The sequence below is a fragment of the Lampetra planeri genome, chromosome 33 (genome assembly GCF_965212315.1).
Source record: "Lampetra planeri chromosome 33, kcLamPlan1.2.h2, whole genome shotgun sequence".
NCBI classification, from domain to species: Eukaryota; Metazoa; Chordata; class Hyperoartia; order Petromyzontiformes; family Petromyzontidae; genus Lampetra; species Lampetra planeri.
This window is the reverse complement of record NC_136139.1, coordinates 5,650,084-5,672,565: the sequence shown is the minus strand read 5'-3', so window position 1 is coordinate 5,672,565 and position 22,482 is coordinate 5,650,084. Positions and strand designations below refer to the sequence as shown.

Below are 22,482 nucleotides of genomic sequence, written 5' to 3'. Positions count from 1 at the left end.
GGGTTGGCTGACTGAGATGACCGGTAGATGCACCACCAGCTGTACCCCCTATTGTGCCAGGCTAGGTGCAGGTCTCGGGACAGACCCAGCAGGTGCCATCGGTTGGCTGACTAAGATGACCGGCAGATGCATCACTAACTGTTACCCCCTACTGTGCCAGGCTAGGTGCAGGTCTCGGGACAGACCCAGCAGATGTCATGGGTTGGCTGACTGAGATGACCGGTAGATGCACCACCAGCTGTACCCCCCTACTGTGCCAGGCTAGGTGCAGGTCTCGGGACAGATCCAGCAGGTGCCATGGGTGGCTGACTAAGATGACTGGCAGATGCATCACCAACTGTACCCCATATTGTGCCAGGCTAGGTGCAGCTCTCGGGACAGACCCAGCAGGTGCCATGGGTTGGCTGACTAAGATGACCGGCAGATGCATCACCAACTGTACCCCATATTGTGCCAGGCTAGGTGCAGGTCTCGGGACAGACCCAGCAGGTGCCATGGGTTGGCTGACTAAGATGACCGGCAGATGCATCACCAACTGTACCCCATATTGTGCCAGGCTAGGTGCAGGTCTCGGGACAGACCCAGCAGGTGCCATGGGTTGGCTGATTCACACCACCACCACCACCACCATCTCATCTACCCACCTTTGGCGGCCTCCGGCGGCTGCACAGAGAGAAAGAGAGAGACCACATTACGTGGAAGGAAATACGAATACAGGACAATCGAAAATCATAGATTCTGATCCTACGCGGGTAGGAATCTATCTAAAACTAGCACAGCACACGCGCATTCATCATCATCGGGTGTGAAATCCACCGCCACTTTTTTCAAATGTTCTTGGTGTGGATTTCACACCTGATGATGATTGCTTGTGTTGCAGTTGAAACGTCGTGATAATTTTTATTGTTTAATATATTTTTATTATTTTATTATTTCCCTTCTACGTGACCGGAAGAACCAGGAATAGGTTCTACTTAATTAAATAGACTTTTTAAGAAATGTTTTCCCCTACAACATCAGAGTGCAGAGCCACATTAAATACGCACTACAATGACAATAGTTTAAAGCGATTTGAAGCATGTTTTATTTTTTTGGGGGAGGGGCAGAGCATTGTGACGTCATATTTGAGGGGGGGGGGTCTGACTTTTTGTGACGCCGTGTGACGAGGGGGGTCAAAAATCGTCCAAAATCGCGTGACGTCATTTATGGACGGCCCCTTAAACCTTGACAACAGCTGCTGGGTAACCAGGGACAACGGCGTCTCTCGCCGCTGTTGTACTCCCGTCGTGCTCTGCGTTTCCTCTCGGTACGTCACCATTCAACATCCTCATCATCAACATTATCATCAACATCATCATAAACATCATCATCAACATCATCAACATTAACATCACCATCATCAACATCATCAACATCACCATCATCAACATCATCATCAACAACATCATCATCAACAACATCATCATCACCCCTCACCACCATCACTGTCGCCACCATCACCAACATCATCAACATCATCATCACCCCTCACCACCATCACTGTCGCCACCATCACCAACATCATCAACATCATCATCACCCCTCACCACCATCACTGTCGCCACCATCACCATCGGCCGTGCTGACGCGTTGCAATTTGAGCCATCGTCAGCAGCTGTGCTCAGTCCACTGCTGGACGCAAGGCCTCAGCTAAGCCTGCGCTCACGATCTTGCGATGTCGTTGTAAGTTAACATTGTTAGCAATACCCCCCCTCCTCCTCCAGCTCCCCCTTGACGAACACGAAATTATTGAATCGCTCCGTCTCCACGGCCGAGGGTCCCAACACTCGCCCCCTCATTCGGACAACAACCACCACCAACAACAACCATCAACAACAACCATCAACAACAACCACCATCAACAACCACCAACAACAACCACCACCACCAACAACAACCACCACCACCAACAACAACAACCACCAACAACAACAACCAACAACAACAACCACCAACACCACCAACAACAACCACCATCAACAACAACCACCACCAACAACAACCACCACCGCCATCATCGTCATTCATGAGCACTGTGATAATCATCGCCATCGCTACATAATCACTATCATCACCTTTAGCAGCATCAGCATCATCGCCATCATCGTAATCATCACTTTACCTGCCAGACTGATTGTGAGTTTTAATTCGCTCACCATCATCAAGTATTGCCCCCCCCCGGCTTTGTGGTTATACTTTGTTAATCATCGCTATCACCACCATCATCATCTCCACCACCATCATCATCACCGCGCTGTTATCATGTACAGCATATGCACTGTGCATAGAGTGCACACCAGCGGTATATATATACAACACAGTATATATAGCATACAGTATATAAAGGGTGGGCGAGAACTCCCTATACGCCCTTACCTATGGCAGTCCATAATAGCCTTGATGGCAAGGGTATGGGGACTTACCGCCCACTCTGCACGTGCAATACAGATTGCAAATTGTAACGTTATCAATTGCGTATGCCCTCGTGTGATATAGTGCACGCAAATATACATTCAGCACATAAGAAAATTGCAATTGTGTACATAATACTACCGCGCCGTGTGTACGAAATTCTGTATGGTTGAGATGTTTCCTATCTTGATCCAGCGGTGTATTGACCGTGGCCGATGATTGCGATGAAATGTAGCCTATGAACTAATCGCCAGATCTCGGAAGCTAAGCAGGCATTTAGCCTGGACAGTGCATTGGATGGGCGACAACCGAGCACAAAGGAACAACCCAGGTGCTATAGGCAACGTGTGCAGTAGCGGGCAGTAGGAATTGTAAAACCCCCACCACAGTCCTGCATGTGGTTCCCTTCATCCTCAATTTACCCGCATCAAATATCCAGCATGGTGTGCGGTGGCCCCTCATCCAGCAGTGGATTTACAAACGGGTTGTACATATACGGTGTGTATATTTAAGGGCACCTTGTGGATCTAAATTATTATTTCAATACAAATTCCACAACATAAAGTGAGACGAATGTGGCGTGCGCCAAAATAATTCCTCAAACGGTGTTCCGGACTTCTCTGGCTGACATTGAGCGCTGTGGTCTCTTGTGCTGGTGGATCAGGGGAAGGAAGAGAAAGACTCTGGGCGAATGAACGATGGAGGCCCTAGCCCTGGCGGGGCTGGTAGGGAGCGGACTTGGCTTGAGCTCGCTCGCTCCGAGCCTCAGCGCCCAGCGTGTACTCGCGCCCATCTCTGCCCAGCTCGTCCACCTCGCTCTGCTGTGCGACTCGGCCCTCCACCACGAACAACATCATCATCATCGCCACCACCATCATCATCCCCATCCACGCCAAAGCCATCAACACGAGCGGCAACAGTGTCAACGCTGCGATGTCCTTCTCAACCTGGAGCCACAGGCACAAGCGCTTGCGGAGGCAGCGGAGGCGCTGGCTGTCTCCAGCAGGAGGTAATCGGGAGGCAGCCTTCGCTTACTTTCTCTGCAGTCGCACGAGCCTCTTTAAGGACTGTTTCATGACATGCATAGCGGCTCTTGAAGTATTTTTTTTGCAAATTCGAACAAAAAAAATGTTATTTTGGTTTGCGACCCGTGTCCTAGTGATTTTAGTGCCACACGGCACGGCACACAACAACTTACTTGGTTCGCCGATGGTGGGGCTCGTTTATATTTTCGTGTTGTGCCATTGTCACTCCTGGGGGTGACCTGGTAAAAGGAAGTGATGGTGAGGTGCTACCATGTAGGTCTTTATGTCTGCGCCATTTTCGGGTTGTACCGCACGTGGTACCATGTTTTGCTCCATGTGCTCGGAGCTTCTTCGGGCGAGGAATCCGGTTCCACGAAGAAGCGCGCGGAGCAAAACGTCGGACACCGTGCCCAACGACACTCGACGGTGGTGCCTGACCAACTGGAACCTCTGCACCTTGCAGGCTGTCGGCGGAGAGCGAGGACGAGACGACGCGGAGGGAGATGCCGGCCGCCGCGGAGCGGTTGCTGGTGGCCGGGCGCTCCGTGCTCATTGCCGCCCTTGACCTGCGGGTGGAGCGGCGTCGCCGGCGCCGCGTCGCCGTCGGCCGTCTGCTGTCGTCGGCCACGGCGCTCGTGGCAGCCGTGCTCGAGGTGCCGCAGAACCCCGAGGTGTTTTCGGGTTCGCGCCACGTGCCGTTCGGCACGATGTCCGACGTTTCGCTCCGTTTGCCGAGAACCTCTTTGGGGAAACATCGTGCCGAACAGAACGCGGTCCGACCCAGATACACGTCGGAGAGCTTACACGGCACAACCGCGAATACCTACGTAGCTGAGATTCCACGTTTCAAATCCGTATTAAACCCATCACATCGTGTGTGGTTTGTCACTTCAGGTGGCAAATTCTATCTCTGAGGACTAAAACTCTCAGTTCGTCATCTGATTAGCATTCAATATTTGCCAAAATGAGGCGGAAGAGAGTGCGGTGACCCTTTAAGGTTGTATGTTCAATTGGTGGCCAAGGGTTGAATTATCACGCCATCCCTTCAGGCTCTAAAAAAGATTACATAAGAATTTCTACCCACGGCTCAGGGCAGCTAATGGATATGCGCTCAGTCCCACGTATTTTTTGTATACAGAGACACGTTCACTTAAAATTCCATGAATCAACCACTTTGTGCACCCGGCCAACAAATCGAAAGCTCACGGCACGAATCCGTCATTCGTGACCGGCGCGCAGGTGCTGACGATCTCGGACGACACTGAGGTGCGCAGGGTGGAGCGAGCCGCCGAGTGGCTGCACGAGCGAGCGTCGGCCCTGGGCTCGGTGCAGTCGGCCGCCGAGTTTGCGACGGAGGCGCGCGGCTTCTCCGAGTCGCTGCTGCTGCTCACGGTGCTCGGCGAATCCCGGGCGGCCGAGATGCAGGCCGGGGGGCGCCGGCGCCGCCGCCTCGACCGCGCCCTCCAAACGACCCGCCGCTGCGTGCCGCTCATCCACACGGCCGTGCGCACCAGCCTCGAGTGCCCGGGCAGCGAGCGGGCGGCCGCGGGCAGAGACCGCGCCGTGCGCAGGTTTTCCCGTGCCGTCTCCGGCGTCGCGGCCGCGGCCCGGAAAGGACGGCGGCGGAGGAGCGAGGGCGACGACGGAGAGGTCGTCCCCGCGGACGAGGGGTCGCCCCGCGACGCGACGGGGACCTTCGCCGACAACGTCACTTGTCTCGTCGCCACGCTGCGTCGGATGAACCCCGGCACGAAGCAGGAGGAGGAGCAGGAGAACGCCAGCGAGCAAATGGTAACGCTGGACTGCCTGGTGGAGGCCGTGGCGGCCCACGCCGTGACGGTGATGGGCGAGACCGAGCACGAGGGGACACGCAGGAGGCTTTCCGAGACGTGCCAGCGGCTCCTGCAGTGCCGCAGCCGCCTCGCAGCCCGGCTGCGAGCTCCGGGAACCGACGCAGAATCGGCACGGGCGGCAGCTGCGAGCGGGAGCTCCTCACGTGAGCGCGAGCAGATGCTGCGGGAGGCGGCGGCACTGCGGCGCGTCGTGACGCTCGCCGTCACGGAGCGCGTGGCGGACGCCTTCGCCGAGACCACCGAGCCGCTGGAGCGGCTGCTGAGGGCGTGGGGCGATCGCGACGGGGGGGACGAGGGCGGTCGCGACGACGGCGCTCTCGCCCCGCTCGCCGACGCCTTCCTTGCCCACGCCGACGGCATGGTGCGCGGCGCTGTTCTCGCTCACGCGTCCTGCGGCGACGCCCGGCGTGCGTTCGCCCTGCGTAACCGCGCGGCGCTCGCTCGCAGGCTCGCGTCAGCGGCGCGCAGAGAGCTCGCGGCCGTCGGCGTCCGGGCGCTGGCGCAGAGCGGACTCCGCCAGGAGTGGCACCGGGAGGTGGACGCCCTCCTCGCCAGCCTTTGCCGCGCCGTGGACGTGCGCGGCCTGGCCGACGCCGTCAACGCTTCGCTTGGCCGCTTCGCTCACCGCTTCGAGGACGCCGTCCGGGGAGGCGGTGGGAGCCGGGAGGTCGCCGAGACGGCACGCGCCACGGCGGGGCGAGCCAAGCTCATGGCTCGTGCCGCCAGGTACTTCGTGAGCAACCACGATGATCCGCTCTTTCGCAACGGACTCCTGGCTCTGGTCGGTCCGCTGGAGAGCTGCACAACGCTGTTCGCTTTTGAGGTCAACCGACACCTCCGAGCCACTGAGAGTGGGGATGGCAGAGAACGTGGGGAGGGTGGTGATGGAGACCTTTCATGCTCGAATGAGAGCCTTGTAGTGGTGGTGGCCGCCTTGCTTGAGAGGTCCCAGCAGCTGGTCGGCCACGCTGGCCGGGTGCGGGAGGGCCTGTCTGGGTCCGCTTGCCATCCAGATCTGCTCAGCCCGCTCCGGGAGAACCTGCGGAACGAGGGACTGGATGAGCTCACCGAGATCCCGGATGTGGTGGACGTTGCCAGCAGGAGGGCGGCGATGATGACCCGTGAGCATTCGACTGCCGCCCAGCACGCCTGTGATCGTCGTGATCCGGAACAGGATAAGCGTGCGTGCTGCGGTGCGGCTATTGCTGCTGGTGGCCATGAGGATGACTGCCAAGCAACTCGAAGCCGATTGGACGACCTCTCCTTGCTGCCAGCATTTTCGGCAGTTGTTCGCGCGGCCGGATTGGCCCACTCGGACGAAGCCATTAGAGGCTCGGAGAGGCGTGTGCGTACGTTGGTGGACAGCTACGGAGAGGCGGTCGCAAAGGCCAAGCTCGGCGACCCCCGATGTGGCGAGGACTCCACTTGGAGCGACATCGACGGCCGAATCTCCGGGCTGCGGGAGATGACGTCGAGGCTGCTGGAGGAGGCAGGCCGGATCCGGGACGGCGGGCAAGGCGACGCGTACGGCGCCGCGTCGATGGCGCTCGCCTTGCGGTGCAGCGACGGCATCCGCGAGCTGCAGGAGCTGCTGTCGCGCCGTCTGCAGCCGTGGCTGCGCCTGGCGCGGGAGGCGTCGGACGCGGCGGTGACCACGGACGAGCCGAGCCCGATCGCGGCCGTCCGAGAGGTCGCGGCCTCCCTCGCCGCGTCTGCCGCGCTCCTGCAGAAGGGTGGCGGCGACCGGCCGAGCGGCCTGAGAGCGGCGAAGAAGAGGCGCGCGGGACGGGTGGAGCAGGCTGCTCTCGCGAGCGCAGAGCCACGCCTGGACCAAGCGCTGCTCGCCGTCGAAGAAGCCACCAGGGGCCTCGTCGGGCGCGGCAGCGGCGACGGAGCGGAGCGCGGCTCCGGCGACGCCGATGAGCGGTGCGTGGCGGCGGTTGGGAAGTGCCTGGCGTGGGCCGCGTGCGTGACCTCGGCGCTCAGCGTGCTGCGGCGTCGCACCTGCGTTGGCGGCGGTGCCGCCGCGGGTCTGACGGGAGGCGTCGTGAGGGCCGTGCGGGAGGGAGACCGCCCGGCGCTGGGTGTGGAGACGCGGGCGCTCCTGGAGACGTGCGAGCGCTTGAAGGAGACCGCGGGATTGGCGGCGCGTGCCCAGACGACGGCACGAAGCAACGGCGGTCACGGCAACGGCGACAACAGCAGCGGCGATCGTCACCGCGGCCTCACATCACTCACGCTCGACGAGGTGGCACTCATGAGCGGCGCGGGTGACTCGGCGTGCGAGCTGGCTCGGGAGTTGGCGGAGTCGGCGGGGCTCTTGCTCGCCCGCGCCGCTTCGCCCGGAGGGTGGGCAATGGCTCGGCTCGCGGCACGCGTCGAGCTGCTGAGCACCGAGGTGGAGGCCAGGGCCCACATCCTTTCCGCTCTCATCGACCGGGCGACGGCATCGTCCGCAAGGGCCCTCCTGGTGACACTCGGACTCGAGGAGGAGGAGGAGAATGAGGGGAAGGACGAGAAGTCGGGGAAGGAGGTTGCTGAAGTCGTGAGTCGCACCTGCCTGGAGGAGCAACTCTCAGAAGTGGAGGCGGCCGTGAGAGCGGCGCTGACCCAGCGGCCGAGCGACGATCACCTCGGGGCGGCAATGGAGTCCGCGTGCCGCAGCCTGCGGTGGTCAGCCGCGCAGATCGACCTCGCGCTCGCATCGCGGCGCCAGCCCGAGGTCGAGTTCTCGGCGGACTCGGCCGCCCAGGCGCAGCGTGGCGGCGAGCTGCGGGACGAGCGCTGGTGCGAGCGGCGGGACGAGCTGCAGCTGGCGGCGTGGGCGTGGGTCGCGGCGAGCGGGAGCATCGCCGCCGATCTCTCCGCGCACCTCGGCCCCGAATCCCCCACCGTCCGGGATGTTGTTCGTCGCCTGCGGCTGGAGCCTGTGCAGGAGAACGCGTCGGCACGGGAGAAGGTAGACGAGGAGGAAGAGGAGAAGGAGGAGGAGACCCGACCCGGGGTTCCACCCGTGTCCTCGCCAGGCGCGGCGAAGGAGGCGAAGCGGGCGGGGAGTAACGTGCCCGAGTCACCGGCCGCGGCCGCGAGGAGGGCGTTCTTTGCCGAGATGCGGCAGGCGGGGAGAGCCGGGCGCGCGGCGCAGGAGTCGGAACCCGCGGACGTCGATCGTCCCTGCGTCCCAGAGGCGCCGCCTCTCCCCGCTGAGAAAGCGGCGTCCGTCTGTGGTGGAGGTGCAGCACCGTCACCCAGCACGCACGTGAGACATCCACCGGCGGTTCGGTCACAGGATAATTATTTTCATGTCACGTTCACAGAATTTGGTTCAGATTGTGAGGTCGGCGTCACGCCCCGAGGCGAAGTATCATTTCGGATCTCTCACGGAGCAGTGCAATAATTCGTTCTGTAGAATGGCCCAAGGAAGTAAATATCACAGAGTTACTTCTCAGGTCCTTTCAAGTGACCTACGGTCCACACACAGCAGAGGGAAGCATTCAGACTTGCTCTGCATTGCATGCCGGTCAAACCAATATTTTCATTCTCAGAGCTAGAAAATTTGGCCAATTTAAGTTCAGAACCAAATTTAATGGGAGGATTTTTTGTGCAGTCATTGGTGACCGGGCTGAGACCATAAACTCACCACACCTGAGGGGACCCAGTTTAAGCGCAGGCAGTTGCCTGTATTCGAACCGAAGATTGTCAGCAGTACCAGCTCAGTTTTTTCTGACCTCCGTCCAATATTGAACATGGCTCTGGGTGATACTGTGGTTGAGTGGCTGACACAATCCGCTACAAACTCAGTGACCTGAGTTTGAGTCCCAGCCGCGGCTAACATAGTGGCGAGTGATATCTATTGAGGACCACCGACTCGAATTCACACGCATAGCGGCTCTTGAAATACAGTATTGAGTTTCTTACCGAATCTTGACTTAAAGCTTTCGTGACTGCAGGAATTCATATTCATTGTGTCTTTCGGTAGAGTCACGTAGATAGAAGAAAAATAATTAATAATAATAATAATGAAATAAAACTTTCATATCTACGTGGCTTTACCGAAAGACCCAAAGAATATTTCTTACCGAATTAAAAAAATGTGGCTCTTGTTATCTCGGTCGCCTTCCCACACCATGGCAGCCAATGGGGATGTTTGACTATACTTTACCACGCTGGTCCGTGCAGGTTGGTGAAATCCGGCAACCACCCAGGACTGGGTCAGATACTATTCACCACTAACTTGGCTTACCAAGTTCATATTGCAGCACCACTGGTCTGCACCCAGTACCTTCCATGCCTGTGTATATTGTGTACTTTGTATGCTATATGCATACACATGGTTATCAAATCAACAGCTCCCTCATGAGTAATCGACAGCGTCTTTTATACTCGCTGATGGATAATAACTGGATTTGAAGCTTTCGTGACTGCAATGATTCATACTCTTAGGTTTTTTCGGTAAAGTCACGTAAGTAAAAAATAAAATTTAAAATTACTAAAAGTAATAATAGAAATAAAATAATAAATCACGACGTTTAGGAGTTAACACAAGTCTCCGTCATCAGGTGGGACCGTCACAGCTAGATTTGCTGTATCAAGTGAAGCAAAGATTCCAAGATACAAGTTATTAAATACAAGTTAAGGGGGGAGGAAGGAGGGAGGGGCTTATCTGAATGCGGTAGCCAATGAATGGAACGTATTGGGAGGCGGGGGGGCGGGGCTAAAAGAGAGTGCACGTGGAACTGTTGGTACACCTAATGGTGCACATGCAGAAAAAACCTAAGAGTATGGATAATAACTGGTGTCGTCGTGCTGCCACTTGAACACTCGTAGGCTTCCATAGCACAAACTTTCCCGTAACCCGCCCGCTGAGTCAGTAGCTCTCTAATCCTTTCACCCTTTAGTCCACCCAGACTCACAGCCTCTATCTCCACCCCGACTCGTTCATCGCTTGAGGACAGTGGTTCTTAATACCTTGGGTCTTAAGCCCAACTCCGGTCCAGGAATTTAGTCCCATGAGTGGCTTGTTATGCTGCTGTTAATTAGGTGCAATACTATCCAGGATGAGTAAAGCTTCTGATTCTGGTGCAACACTATACAATTACCTTTTCCAAAGTGTCCGTCTGGCCAGCATGGGCGTGTAGGCCAAAGTAGCCTATAGGGAGAAGCCCTGTAAAGCTCTCTCTGGTGAAAACTCTTCCACCAGCAGTCGGGTGAGCAAGGAATTGTTGGGTTGCACCTTTTACCTTTACTTTGCATATGCAGTAAGGTAATACCAAATACTTTAAAGTACATTTATAGATACCCCGCTCAAAAATAGGGAGAAATTATAGAAAAAGCAGAATGGTGAATCTGCATCCAAAGCTACCACCTTCATGATCTGTTCCTCTGTAAAGGCATGGACTCATCACTTTCACATTATATACTAACCTGTTGAGAAGAGCAGGTGGTAATTAGAGATCAGTGGGGTGTCTATAAGTGAATCACCCACAATTCTAACGTATAACGGTACAATATAATTCCATATAAATCATTTACAGCCTTCAAGGCACTCATGCTAAGGCATTTTTAGGGGGCGATGGTAGTTTACTTAAATAATAATCGCCTTGTCCATAGGATGCATTGGTACCGCGTTGCATTTATAGAATCACGTTTGTGCCAGAGAGACAAATACGAATGTGAAGCTGGAGTGTTACTGGTGACTGGAGAATTAAGAACCACTGGAATCGTGGCAGGCCTTTCTCAACCTGAAGTCCTTTAGGCTCACCACGGCCCACCTTTCCACGTCTGCCAGTCTTCCCAATTCAATTGCATACCGGCTCTGTTTGTGAAACATCCTACATGGTTTTTTGTGTTCTACGGCGTGGGGCCGTCCATAAATGACGTCACGCACCTCGGGGGGGGGGGGGGGTCAGACATTTGTGACGATGTGTGACGAGGGGGGGGGGTGGGGTGAGAAATGTGACGTCACATCAAAATGCGCAACTTTAAATAAATATAGACAACACATTCTACTTAATTCAACAGACTTTTTAATAAATGTTTTCTCCTACAACATTACAGCGCATCGCCACATGAAATACGCACTACAATGACAATAGTTTAAAGCGATTTGAAACATGTTTAAAAATGTTTGGGGAGGGGGGGGCAGAGCTTTGTGACGTCATATTTGAGGGGGGGTCTGACTTTGTGTGACGCCGTGTGACGAGGGGGCGGGGTCAAAAATCGTCCAAAATCGCGTGACGTCATTCATGGACGGCCCCCGTGCTGTTCAGCGTGATGTCCGACGTTTCGCTCCTCATGCTTGGAACTTCTTCAGGTACCGAATTCGGTTCACGCGCTGAGAGCGAAACGTTGGCACTGAACTGTTCTATTTAGTTCCTGAAGTATCTCCTGGCACGTGGAGCAAAACGTCGGACAACCTGAAAGCACGTTGGAGAGCCACACGGCCCAACCGTGAAAACCTAAACAGTACTATTTGTTAAATATCCACTTGTATCTGGCATGGCTTAAGACTGGAAACTGTAGGGTGGTGGGTTTCAACTAAATTCATTTGACAAATCTTGGCTTACCAATATAACAACGCTCCGTGCATTCATCCTACTCTTCTTCTGCACAATTATAACTGATGCGTGCTGGCTACTACGCGTGGGAGTGAGGACCTCGTTTAGTAAACGTAGCATATGTTGGCATCATCGTTATGAGAACTTTCTTTGTAGATTGAAAAAGAAATGTTGATGGATCTTCATGCAAGTGTAGTGGGTTAAGTAAGATGGCCATCTGATGTACATATTAAAATTAAACCGAATTCCTCTCTATTTGAAGCTCAAATCTAGATTTGGCATACGGTTATACATTTGCCCTGTCCTTTGCATTATAATATTCATATACCACCATCAGATAAAAGAAAATGGTCTTTCCCCTGCTTAGCCTTGCAGATTGTATGGGTAAGTGCTGTGAGAGAGCACCTAAAAAGCACGGTATAAGGGGTGATGTAGCATCGACCCCGGGGTCCCGCCATCAGGTTCATATGTTGAACTTCTTTTGCACCGTACTTAGCCAACCGTGCAAATGGGAAGTGCGGGGAAAGGACAACTAAACGCAAAAAGGAGTTCTAAAGAAATGAATTTGCAATCGAGTGTTGTGCGTGGCTAAGAATAGAACCCATCTTGCTGGGATTATAGCACAGTATGCAAACCCCTACGGCTCACCTCCCGACAAGTACCGCTGCTCCCACCGCTCTACCCGCCACCTGCTTTTATCCTGTACCTTGTCTGCCGCATGCCATTGCTTTCCCCGCCACCTCCACCCCCCCCCCTCTCCTGAGCTCGCTTGCTTCTCGCACCACCGCACGGCCCCCCCACCCCTTCTGGCCCCCCACGCCCGGCAGGCCAGACGCATCGAGCCCCGGCCGTGCCCGCTCGCCCCGTGGGACGGCAGAGCCGTGCCCGATGTGGCACGGGTGGCACAGGACATGGCGTCCCGCGTGCAGGACATGGCGCTGTTCCTGCGGCGCAGGGGCCCCATCAAGGTGACCGAGCGAGACGCCGCCATCGCCACTACCACCTCCAGAAAAAAACACCTCCATATCTACCCCCACCACTGCAACCACTACAATCACCATCTCCGGCACAACCACCTCCATATTTATCCCCACCACTGCGACCAATACAATCACCATCTCCGGCACAACCACCTCCATATCTACCCCCACCGCTACGACCACCACGATCACCGTATCCAACACCTCGGCTACCACCGTCTCGATATTTACCACAACCACTTCCATTTTCAACACCACCACTTCCATTTTCAACACCACCATCAACCACCACCTCCACCTCTCCACACAGGCAAGTCAAAGTATCATTGCAGGATCCCACTCAACAAAGAGACTCTGCTTGAAATCGTGTCGTCGATCGCCACCGCTGCTGTTGTTGTTGACGACGACAGAGCCGCGAGGGACTGATTGCGTGCGCCCGCTCGCTGGCCGTGGATGCCCGCACGCTGGAGAGGTTTGGCGGCGCCCTGGCGGGACTCTGCGCCGAGGAGCGCTGCTCCCGCGAGCTGCTCTCCCACTCGCAGCGCGTCCTCGCCGCAGGCACTCAGATCGCCATCCTCGCCAGGTGCGACTATGGCTGCAGGGTTTTGGTAGCACATGTGAAAATTCCGTCACAGTTCCTATGATTGCTTTTTCATTGCTTTCATGGCTTTATTTTGGTGATTTCGAAAAGTGTATTGGTTTAGCCGTGTTTGTTTGTTGTAGTACAGAGTTAGACTGATGGCCTTAATCTAAGTTGTCTTGTGGTTGTTGTTGTTTGACTTGCATCCCACTGGGATGTTTGCACACAGCGTTGGTGTGTAACGGTGCTTTTTTCTGCAATATTTTGCTGTCTTTTCTTGGATTTTCTGTTTGCACTTAGTCACATATTCACTTTAAGATGTTTTTTGTTCATGTTTTTTTGTTTGTTGCGGTTGCACCCGATTCAAGAGCCGAATGGCTCACAGGGCTATACCTAATAAATTAACTTGAAACTTGACTGAAAGGGGCCCCGGGACGGCTGCGTTTCGGTGGAGTCGTTCTCGTCGAGCCCCAATGTCGCGTCAGCTTCAGCGCTACCGAGCACCATCACCCCCATTGGGAGGAACCACTCATTGAGAGGATAGGGATTGACATGCAGAGTGCGCTTAAATGTCCCAGGATCTCAAAGTGCCTTACATTGCATCTCATGCCAGTGGCCATGTGAAGTTGTTTTTTTCGTCTCTTTTAGCTTAGAGGACCCCCTGATGAGAGCTGTCCCTGTGTGGCACAAGGTGATGCAGCAGTAGCCTGCAAGTGGGCATTTGTCTGTCAGGAGAGAACGATGTTGCGGTTATTCCAATAAAACGTCGTAATTTAACAAGTTTGGATCATGCCACCAGCGCACATGGCGTACCCTTTTCTACACAGTGGCTTTTCTGTAGCCATCGAACAAAGATAGTCACAGCATCGCGCCCTTTCAGATGCGCTTCTGTGGCCGTCTGGAATGCTCTACCTTCCAATATTATGAAGCCACTGGAGCTTTGCACTTTTAAATCTACATTGAAAACGTATTTCTTTGAAACTCCTTTGTGTTGTTTATTGTCCTTCCCCCACACAGCGCAGTTGGCTACGAACAGTGCGAAAGAAGTTCAACGTACATAACATACACACTGTGGCAAGGCCGTAATTATAATATATATTCGGGGGGACACATCCCCCCAATATTCAAATATGCTCAAAATGTCTCTCCCAATATATTGCTATAAAATAGATTTCTGTTTATATGATTGTGGTTATGGTTGTACTTAATTAATAATTAATCTCTGCCATTACATACAATGAAACAAGAAAAGGTAAAAAAAACAGAGGAATGTAATACAATACAGTATTAGACATTATTGTAAAAAAAAGTCCATCCTGTGTGTTAGTGAATTTTTTAAATATTTAGGCAAGAAATTCGTTTTCAAATTTATCTTTTTTCTGGGGGGGGACCCCCAGACCCCCTGGAAGATTTGCCCCCCCCCCCCCCCCCCCAATGTTGACTCCATGGCTACGTCCTTGCACTATCGTAACGCCGCCCAGCTCATTCGAGAGGCGCCCTCCCACTGAGCTGCCCTCCTTCCACCCCCGGCACAGGGTCAAGGAGGCGGTCCCGCGGGATCGCGCCGCGGACGAGGCCCTCGTGCACAACGCGCGGACGCTCGCGGAGGAGGCAGCACGCGTGCTGCGGGCGGCCGAGGCTGCGAGTGTCACGGTGGGAGCGTGCCCACACCCTCCCCCTGGCCCTACTCGGCCTGCAACCAAACTGCAGCGGCTTCACTCGTCGGAATCTTTGAATTACAAGTGCACTTTTGCAGTCCAGGATTTGGTAATGCATAACTACAAAGCGAAGGTAAAAGGTGCGGCCTGACAATTCCTTGCTCCAGCGCCACTGCTCTAGAGGGCTGCTCTCTATTGGGTACTTTTTTGGCCTACTCTTCCATGCTAGCTCCGAACAGACGGCCAGTAGGGGCGGGTGTGCAAAGTATGGGAAAGGTCAGCAAATCACAAACAAATTAATATTTTTGCAGATAAAGCCCTTGCGCTATTAGCTTATTTTAAGAAGTGACCTGGCCACAAATGATAGCTCAACGAAGTGGCTAATGTGGTCATTTATAGCAGCCTAGGGGAGGCCCAGGACCGGTTCAGATAATCGTTGCTGGTGTTGGCCGTGAGCGGGAATCGACATCGGTTTGCTGGGTTTGTAGCGCAGTGCACTAACCGCTACGCTACCGCTCCCCACACACATGCGCAGGGCCTACGGGACGCTCCACCAGGAACTCCGGCGGCCGAGGCTACGGCGCTGGTGGCTCGCTGGCGGGAGAGACTACGGCAGCATCGTCGCCTGCAGGCTTTGTCCGGGCCAGGCCACTTGGATAGCAGCCTGGGTCTGCGCAGAGCCCCGGAGCCCGGCTCGGAGCCCAGCCTGGTTCGGGGCCTCCTGCCCACGTCACACGCGACACTGCCCCATCAGGCCTGGGCAGGTGTCATCTGCAGAGGCTGAAATCAAACCGCATGGGGCAGCGAAAATGTTGTTTTGTCCGAAATACCAGGCTAATTCTGGTGGCGGTGAGGTTAAGTGGCTGTCCCCGCCCATGCAAACCAAATTTGGCCCATTTACATCTTGTAATTTAATATTGCTTTTCTGTAATACAAAAGGTAAAAGTAAGTTTTCGAATGCACAATCCAATGCTACATTTGCTGCAGAGTACAGTATTACATGAGGAGTGCCTGGTGAGTGATGGTTCTGCGGAGCAGCGACAGAGCCAGCATCGCTGCTGCACGCGCTGTGCCGGTGTCGACTGTGTCAAGGCGTGATAAAAAAATACGCAGCACCCGGGGGGGGGCTTCATCATCCATCCGCAACAGCGTCACGGTATCCCTTGCAGTGCAACAAGAACGCCTCCACATCACCTTTCGAGTCATTCTAACATGCAGATCTGAAAAGGTCAATTATATTTGTTTTAAATGTATTATTCAATCGTTTTAATGTTACTTTTGTACTGTGTTGTGAAAAGTGATATAGGTGTATAATTTTTTGATTAGGAGTAGAGTTGGATTTAATTCAGAACTGAATGCAGAATTTAGTTCTTGCAGAAGCTCCCATTGAGAGACCAATTTGTCTTCTTCGAGGTTTTCCCCAGGCCGGACCCCACAGCGATGGGATTGCTCGAGGTGGAATTGAGAATCTGGAAAATTAAACGAATGCAAAAACAGCAGCACCACCTGCCTCGATTGAGCTCAACATACCCCGAAGGCGTTATTTTTTTTTTTTACAAAAACCAACACCAGGTATTGCAGATGCTCATTGTATATGCATTAATTCCCCCCCCCCCCCTTCGCACGTGAAGGGCTCACAAGTAATGTCATCACATCTATCCCTCTATTTAATGAACGAAACACGAGGCTTTCTCCACAAATCTGGCTGTCCGCCTGATGCTAGTTGTAATTTATGGCGAAACTTTGTCAAGATTGTAAATGGTGTGGATTTTCTCTCCAACACATCAGTGTGCTGTACTAGTAACGAATTGGCATGTTCTGTTTACGTGACAAACCTTACTAATTGGCTGTGTTGGGTGGTGGCGGGTTTAACGACGCATTTATATATTTACGCGATCTAACAAAAAACGTACATTATGGAGGTATAGCAGAGATCATCTTTTATTATTGTGTCGTTTGCTCATTTTAAACAACAAAAACCAGCCCTGCTCAGAAAATTACATAAACTTTAAAGTTTCCACATATCCAGACATTTTTATAAAAAAAAAAGCGTATCACATCCAGGCGTAAAGTAGAAGACGGTTTTCAAGCACCACAGCAGTTGGCACTTGGCTAAGATTCATATTTACTCTGCCAAGTGTGACCGTTTACACACACACACAACTCTCAAAAGTCAACACATAAGCCTCTAGTCTTTCATTCATTGCGATGCTAATTGGTAAATACAATTATTACTTTTGCACATGTACAAGCCAGGTTTTCTTCAAAAAAAGCACAATTTGTTAAGCCTTAAAGTTAACAGTAATAAAAAGATACGCTGCGCACGCTCACCTGTGTCAACTCTACGAAACATGGATCCTTAAGCAGATTTCTTAAGCTCCAGTGACCTCTCATCCCCATCATGGTCTGTCTGTCCCCATCTGCCTTTTCACATTCCCGCGTGATCTTCAAATTAGTGAAGCCTTTACACAACCATTTAAGGATCCTTTCGACTGGTAAATAAGGATATCTGCACTGTAGTGGGTGGGGGGGGAAGGGGGCTTTGAGGTTTGGAGTTTGAGGAGCTCTGATTTAAACGCTGCGGGAGCTAAAAGCGTTACTAAGCATTAATCTATTTTCCAAACGTAATACTTGTTAAAACGTTAGTTACACAACCAACATAAAAAACGCGCAGTTCTAACCATTACTGGCTCCCTGTCTCTTTTGTACTGAGTTTCAACCGATGGATTTTTATTTCCGTTAAATAACTTTTGATACAATGAAGTCGAGATCAAAACAAGCAGTACGCGTCTAGGTTTTAAAGTGTGGGTCAGATGGAAGGGTACTCCCCCCCTCCCACTTTGCAAATGGAACATCCGAGCCAAGCCCGCCCAGGAGGAGGGGGGGCCCTCACAGTACTGGTTTTTCACTGATCATTTTCCGCGCAGAGCCGGAACCAAACCATAACTGCACTGGTATCCGACTCGGGGCCAAGCAGGGCCAGGGTCAGGACTAACGACGCTGCGTCCATTGTGGCACTGGCGCAACTCCCGACACGGCGTCGCCGCGTCATTCACGCGGCGTCTTGAATCCTTGTGTGTGTAAGGCGTCAATGATGCAGCTTCGCTTCTGCAGTGGAAAAACAACTTTGTGCCTCCTGAGTTGTACTGGGCTGCTTTTGGCATGGCCCCAGCATGGCTTGGTTGTACAGTGGAAAAGATTAGAGGGGGGGGGTGGGGGAGAGACAGTTGCCATAGTTTTTTTTTACATAATTCCCTCCCCACCATTGTAAAAAAAAAAGGATTCTGCAAAAAGGACGCGAGACGAAAGGCCGACGACGTGAAGGAAAACTTTTGGACCGTGAGCCAGGTTCTGTCCGGAACCAAGTTGAGTGGGGGGGGGGGGGGAATGCCCCCCAGATCACTTCACGAATGCTTCCTTGGGAATATGCCCTGCAGTCTGTCGACGAGAAGATCCGAACCGGAGCGGTGGCCACAGCCGGAACCGGAGCAGCGGACAGCGCCGGGGGAGAGAGAGAGGCGTGCGTGGAATGAAAAAGGGAGACAAGCAGTATGATTAGAAGATGCTCATCAAACACGACCGTCCATTTGCAATCCCGCGTATCGGTCAGCGGTGGAGGAGGTGGGGGACGGCACTTACGTTAAGTTGAGTAAAGATTTGTGCCGACCGCTCGAAATCCCAGCTGTGCTGCTGGAGGCATCTGTTGGTTAACGCACACAAAGCAATGGAGGGGAAACCAGTCAATGCTGCGTATCCATAAACCGGTTTGCAAACCGGGCACTGGTTCCCATTCTCACGGCAGCATGAAATGGTCACGCCCACTCTTAAACTAAACTATTTTATATTTTACCAGGTAAGGCCCACTAAGCTATATAGCTCTTTTTCAGAAGCGACCTGGCCACAAGTGGGTTATCATGTGGAAATGTATAGCAGCCAAATACTCTAAACGAACGTTTCTAAATGTGGAGGGAAAATGCGGATGACCCGCTCTGAAATGTGAGTGGGCCGTGCTGTCCCCTACACTGAGCCACCTGGCTCACTTTCCTATGAGAGCAGCAGACTTTGCGGTGGGCTGACCTCGGACACAGTTGTAACGTCACATGATCAACGCGGCAATGACGCACCGTCAGGGTCGCCTCTTACTCACGGTAAGTGTTTAAAAAAACCCCAGCAGAAATTGACAAAAATATTCAGATTTTAGGTTGGGATGAGGCAAGCTAAATTCAGCTTATAGTAAACCTCGTTCAAAATAAACAATTTCACTGCCATTTGCCTCCGACTAGAAAAAGAGGAAGAGGCAGGGGAGATGGATTGGGAGAATAAAAGTAGGGCATGCTGGGCAACTGCATCACGAGAGACACGTGCGTGTGGGGAGCGGTGGCACAGCGGTTAGCGTGCTGACCTACAAATCCGGCGACCCGAGTTCGATTCCCACTCACGGCCAACCCCAGTGACGATTATCTGAACCGGTCCAGGGCCTCCCATAGGTCGACTCAGCCTCAACTGAATACCTGGTGTGTAAACATTGCCACTGGGGAGACAAAGGCGGTCGGGCGTGGTGCTGGCCACCCACCCCCTCGTGTACTGTGCCGGCCTTCACAGGTGTCCGCTAACAGCACTTGCCCCAAAAGTTTGTTAAGGTTATATGGGGGACATTTGTCTGTGCGTGTCGTGAGGCCCTGCACACGTGCTCCCCTTGCCCACCTCTGCGACCACTCCAGGTTCATGCCGGACTGCGTGGAGAACGCCTGCAGCATCTCCTGCTGGAGCGGCGTGAGCGTGGGTACGGGGCTGCTCGACGGCGTGGGCGCGGGCATAACGAACGCGCGGCGGATCTCCTCTGTGCTCGCGTTGCGCACAAACAGCTGGTCGTTCACGATGCACAGCCTGACGGCACCATGACAGCATGGGTGGAGGGGCAGGAGGGGGGAGACACGGGGCAGGTTAAGGTTACGAGCGCACAAGTGGAAGGAGCAGCAGAAGACGGAACAGAGGACAAGCAAGCGGGAAAGATGAGGAGCAACAATCGAGCAATGCAAAAACACTTAATGCGGTTCTGACCAAATATGCAATGTAGGACCCTCCCCAAGGCTATCCCATTATAAAGGATTACATGTGTTGCCACCGAAAGTGAATCATCGGCTATTTGCTTGTAGTCATGTATGGATTTTTGTTGTATTTATTAAAGATTGGGGTCTTAGGATTTGCAGTGAGATTATGATGGAGCAGAATTTGTCATCACGCGGAGGCATTTCCACAAAGGAGACACGAGAGTTTTGTGATATGCGGTGGGAGGTAGCTCGGACGGTGAAGTCAAATCAGACAACCGGCTGGTGAATCAGCTCCAAGTCTGTAAACCACATAAAAAACGCTAGGCACAGCATACAGACTTAATTTCCAAAGCACTGATCATTTGCAAGAGGAAGTCACTGGTGGTTGGTGCAGGGAGGGAAACCCTATTTATAGTTATTTCCATTGTCCCTCGCGTGCTTTGTGTTTTTATGCCTCCCATGGAGTGCACTAGGGGGAAGGAAAGGAGGCACACACCCCGTTGCGTGAGTGCTTGCGAGGTGTGTGCAGTACGCTTAAGTGCAAGTGTGTATGGAATGTATCTATGTTTGTTGAACTTCTTTCACACCGTACTTAGCCAACCGTGCTAATCGCGTTGACAGGTCTGTTGCTGTCGATTCACAGCTGTTGGTGTACAGGTTGCCGAGCTGAGAGGCGCATTGTGCAACGTAATATCGCGTCACTAGCAGCGGGGCGAGTGGTTTCGATGCAGGATGGACACGCACACGCATTTCAATTAGAAACCTGAACCACGCCGCAAAAAAAACCCAGTAGAGATGTCACTCAAGACCCTGGCTTTCGCTTCGGGGCTCTGTGTGTGTGAACAATGTGATTTGTAAAGCGTCAGAATGCGAGGCACGTGTGTGCCACGGTGCGTGCCACGGTGCTCAAGACTCACCCGCCGTTGGCGGCCGGCACGGCGAGAAACACCCTCGAGAAGGCCCTCACTGACTCACGGCATTTCCCCTCGGCTGAGCATGCACATTGACAGGTAGAAAGAGTAAAACACGTGGATTTAGAGAACATTCGCAGGTAAACGGTTTCATTCACACTGTTAAGAAAAACAAATGTTCAGCAAGGATGGCCGATAATAAAGAACGCCAATGGAGAGGGCAAGCCAGGGAGTGGAACGAATATGACAAGGCAGCCACCGAGGAGACGGAAGCGATGAAGTCGACTCGTGCGTAGTCGCCGTGTACATTGTTACATCGCAGGGTCGTGAGAAATGGTGATGGCTTGAGGCCTTCATCCAATAGTGGAGTGATCATGGCTGATGGTGACGACGATGAGCATTCACACATGGCACAGGCAACACCGGCATTAGATAACCGCGTTGTGGGCAAATACCACCACAGCAGAAGATCAACTACAATGGTTTGTAGGAAACGTGACGCCAAATGCACCTGCTGTAGTTAAACCACCATTGCATTGCAAATGATGCGACTACTGTTGGTGATGAAACTGATGATGATGTTGATGCCGTGTTGATGCTGATGAATGTGAATAAGGCAGGCACTCACTCTCTTTGAAGAAGCCGTTGACTGTGAAGTTCAGCAGGGACGCCTGTAAAACAGGAGTTTCGAGTCAACATGACCGCTGCCTTACTCAGCAGCAACCCCAGAAGTGGAAACTGCAGGGTTAGGGTCGATGCCAGGGTCAACAGTACGTGGCTGCTCTGACCAGATATATAGTTATCCTGTGCGGAGAGGATAGGTGTAAGTAGCCGTCCGAAGTGAGTTAGGTGATATAGTACCGTGTGTAACGATGTCACGTATGAATAAAAGTTTTTGCCTCCAACCAGTGTGTCTGCAAATGATAACACTACACATATAAGAATGTTGAACTTCTTTCGAAACGTACGTAGCCAACCATGCTTGATCGGAGGTGCGAACGAACAAACAATATGTGGTTAAACATTAATAAGTGGCTGAGCCAGCGAGGGCATGCGGGTTACACGGGGAGGTGGTTTAGCAAAAGATAATTTGGCTCACCAGGTGCACGCTGACGTCGATGACGAAGGAGGGCAAGTCGTGCTGCGTGTGCGGCAGCTCGTTGAGAAATGCCACCACGTTCAGCCGCGTGTGCTTCAACAGCTTCTGTCGCATGACTGCGGGGGAGGAGGGGGACGAGGGAAAGGCGGGTGACAAAACGGCATGAAACGGCGACGCGCGGCAACAGAGCGGGGCGTTCCCTGGCACCAGCCCCGCCAGAGAGATGCGTCATACGCGCTCAGAAACGGGCACTCACTTGGATCTTTCAGCCTCTTGATATTGCGGCTCTCTTTGAAGTACTCGCCCAGGCTGCTTCT

At 53.2% G+C, this 22,482-nt stretch overlaps 2 protein-coding genes across 4 annotated transcripts in view; one reads left to right on the top strand and one right to left on the bottom strand.

Moving 5' to 3' along the window:
* Window positions 1–1,177: 1,177 nt before the first annotated feature.
* LOC144729661 (uncharacterized) lies at window positions 1,178–17,787 on the top strand. 3 transcript variants are annotated; one of them, XM_078610078.1, is made up of 8 exons: window positions 1,180–1,306; window positions 3,116–3,460; window positions 3,940–4,129; window positions 4,716–8,588; window positions 12,714–12,854; window positions 13,277–13,449; window positions 14,982–15,099; window positions 15,640–17,787. In XM_078610078.1, the coding sequence occupies exons 2-8, from the start codon at window positions 3,150–3,152 to the stop codon at window positions 15,886–15,888; spliced, it is 5,055 nt and encodes a 1,684-aa protein (XP_078466204.1). In that variant the 5' UTR covers window positions 1,180–1,306; window positions 3,116–3,149; the 3' UTR covers window positions 15,889–17,787. The 3 variants fall into 3 exon arrangements, with proteins under 3 accessions (XP_078466205.1, XP_078466204.1, XP_078466203.1); XM_078610077.1 differs by having other exon boundaries at window positions 1,180–1,722; XM_078610079.1 differs by lacking the exons at window positions 12,714–12,854; window positions 13,277–13,449; window positions 14,982–15,099; window positions 15,640–17,787 and adding an exon at window positions 10,157–11,217 and having other exon boundaries at window positions 1,178–1,722.
* The window catches only part of NXF1 (nuclear RNA export factor 1), a 22,198-nt gene continuing 16,745 nt past the window's right edge, over window positions 17,030–22,482 (bottom strand). The window contains exons 14-20 of the mRNA XM_078610081.1: window positions 22,422–22,480; window positions 22,166–22,281; window positions 21,695–21,737; window positions 21,073–21,145; window positions 19,809–19,991; window positions 18,744–18,804; window positions 17,030–18,542 (exon numbers count right to left, since the gene is read on the bottom strand). Coding sequence (XP_078466207.1) covers window positions 18,504–18,542; window positions 18,744–18,804; window positions 19,809–19,991; window positions 21,073–21,145; window positions 21,695–21,737; window positions 22,166–22,281; window positions 22,422–22,480 — 574 coding nt within the window. The 3' untranslated portion in view covers window positions 17,030–18,503. The remainder of the gene's footprint in view (window positions 18,543–18,743; window positions 18,805–19,808; window positions 19,992–21,072; window positions 21,146–21,694; window positions 21,738–22,165; window positions 22,282–22,421; window positions 22,481–22,482) is intronic.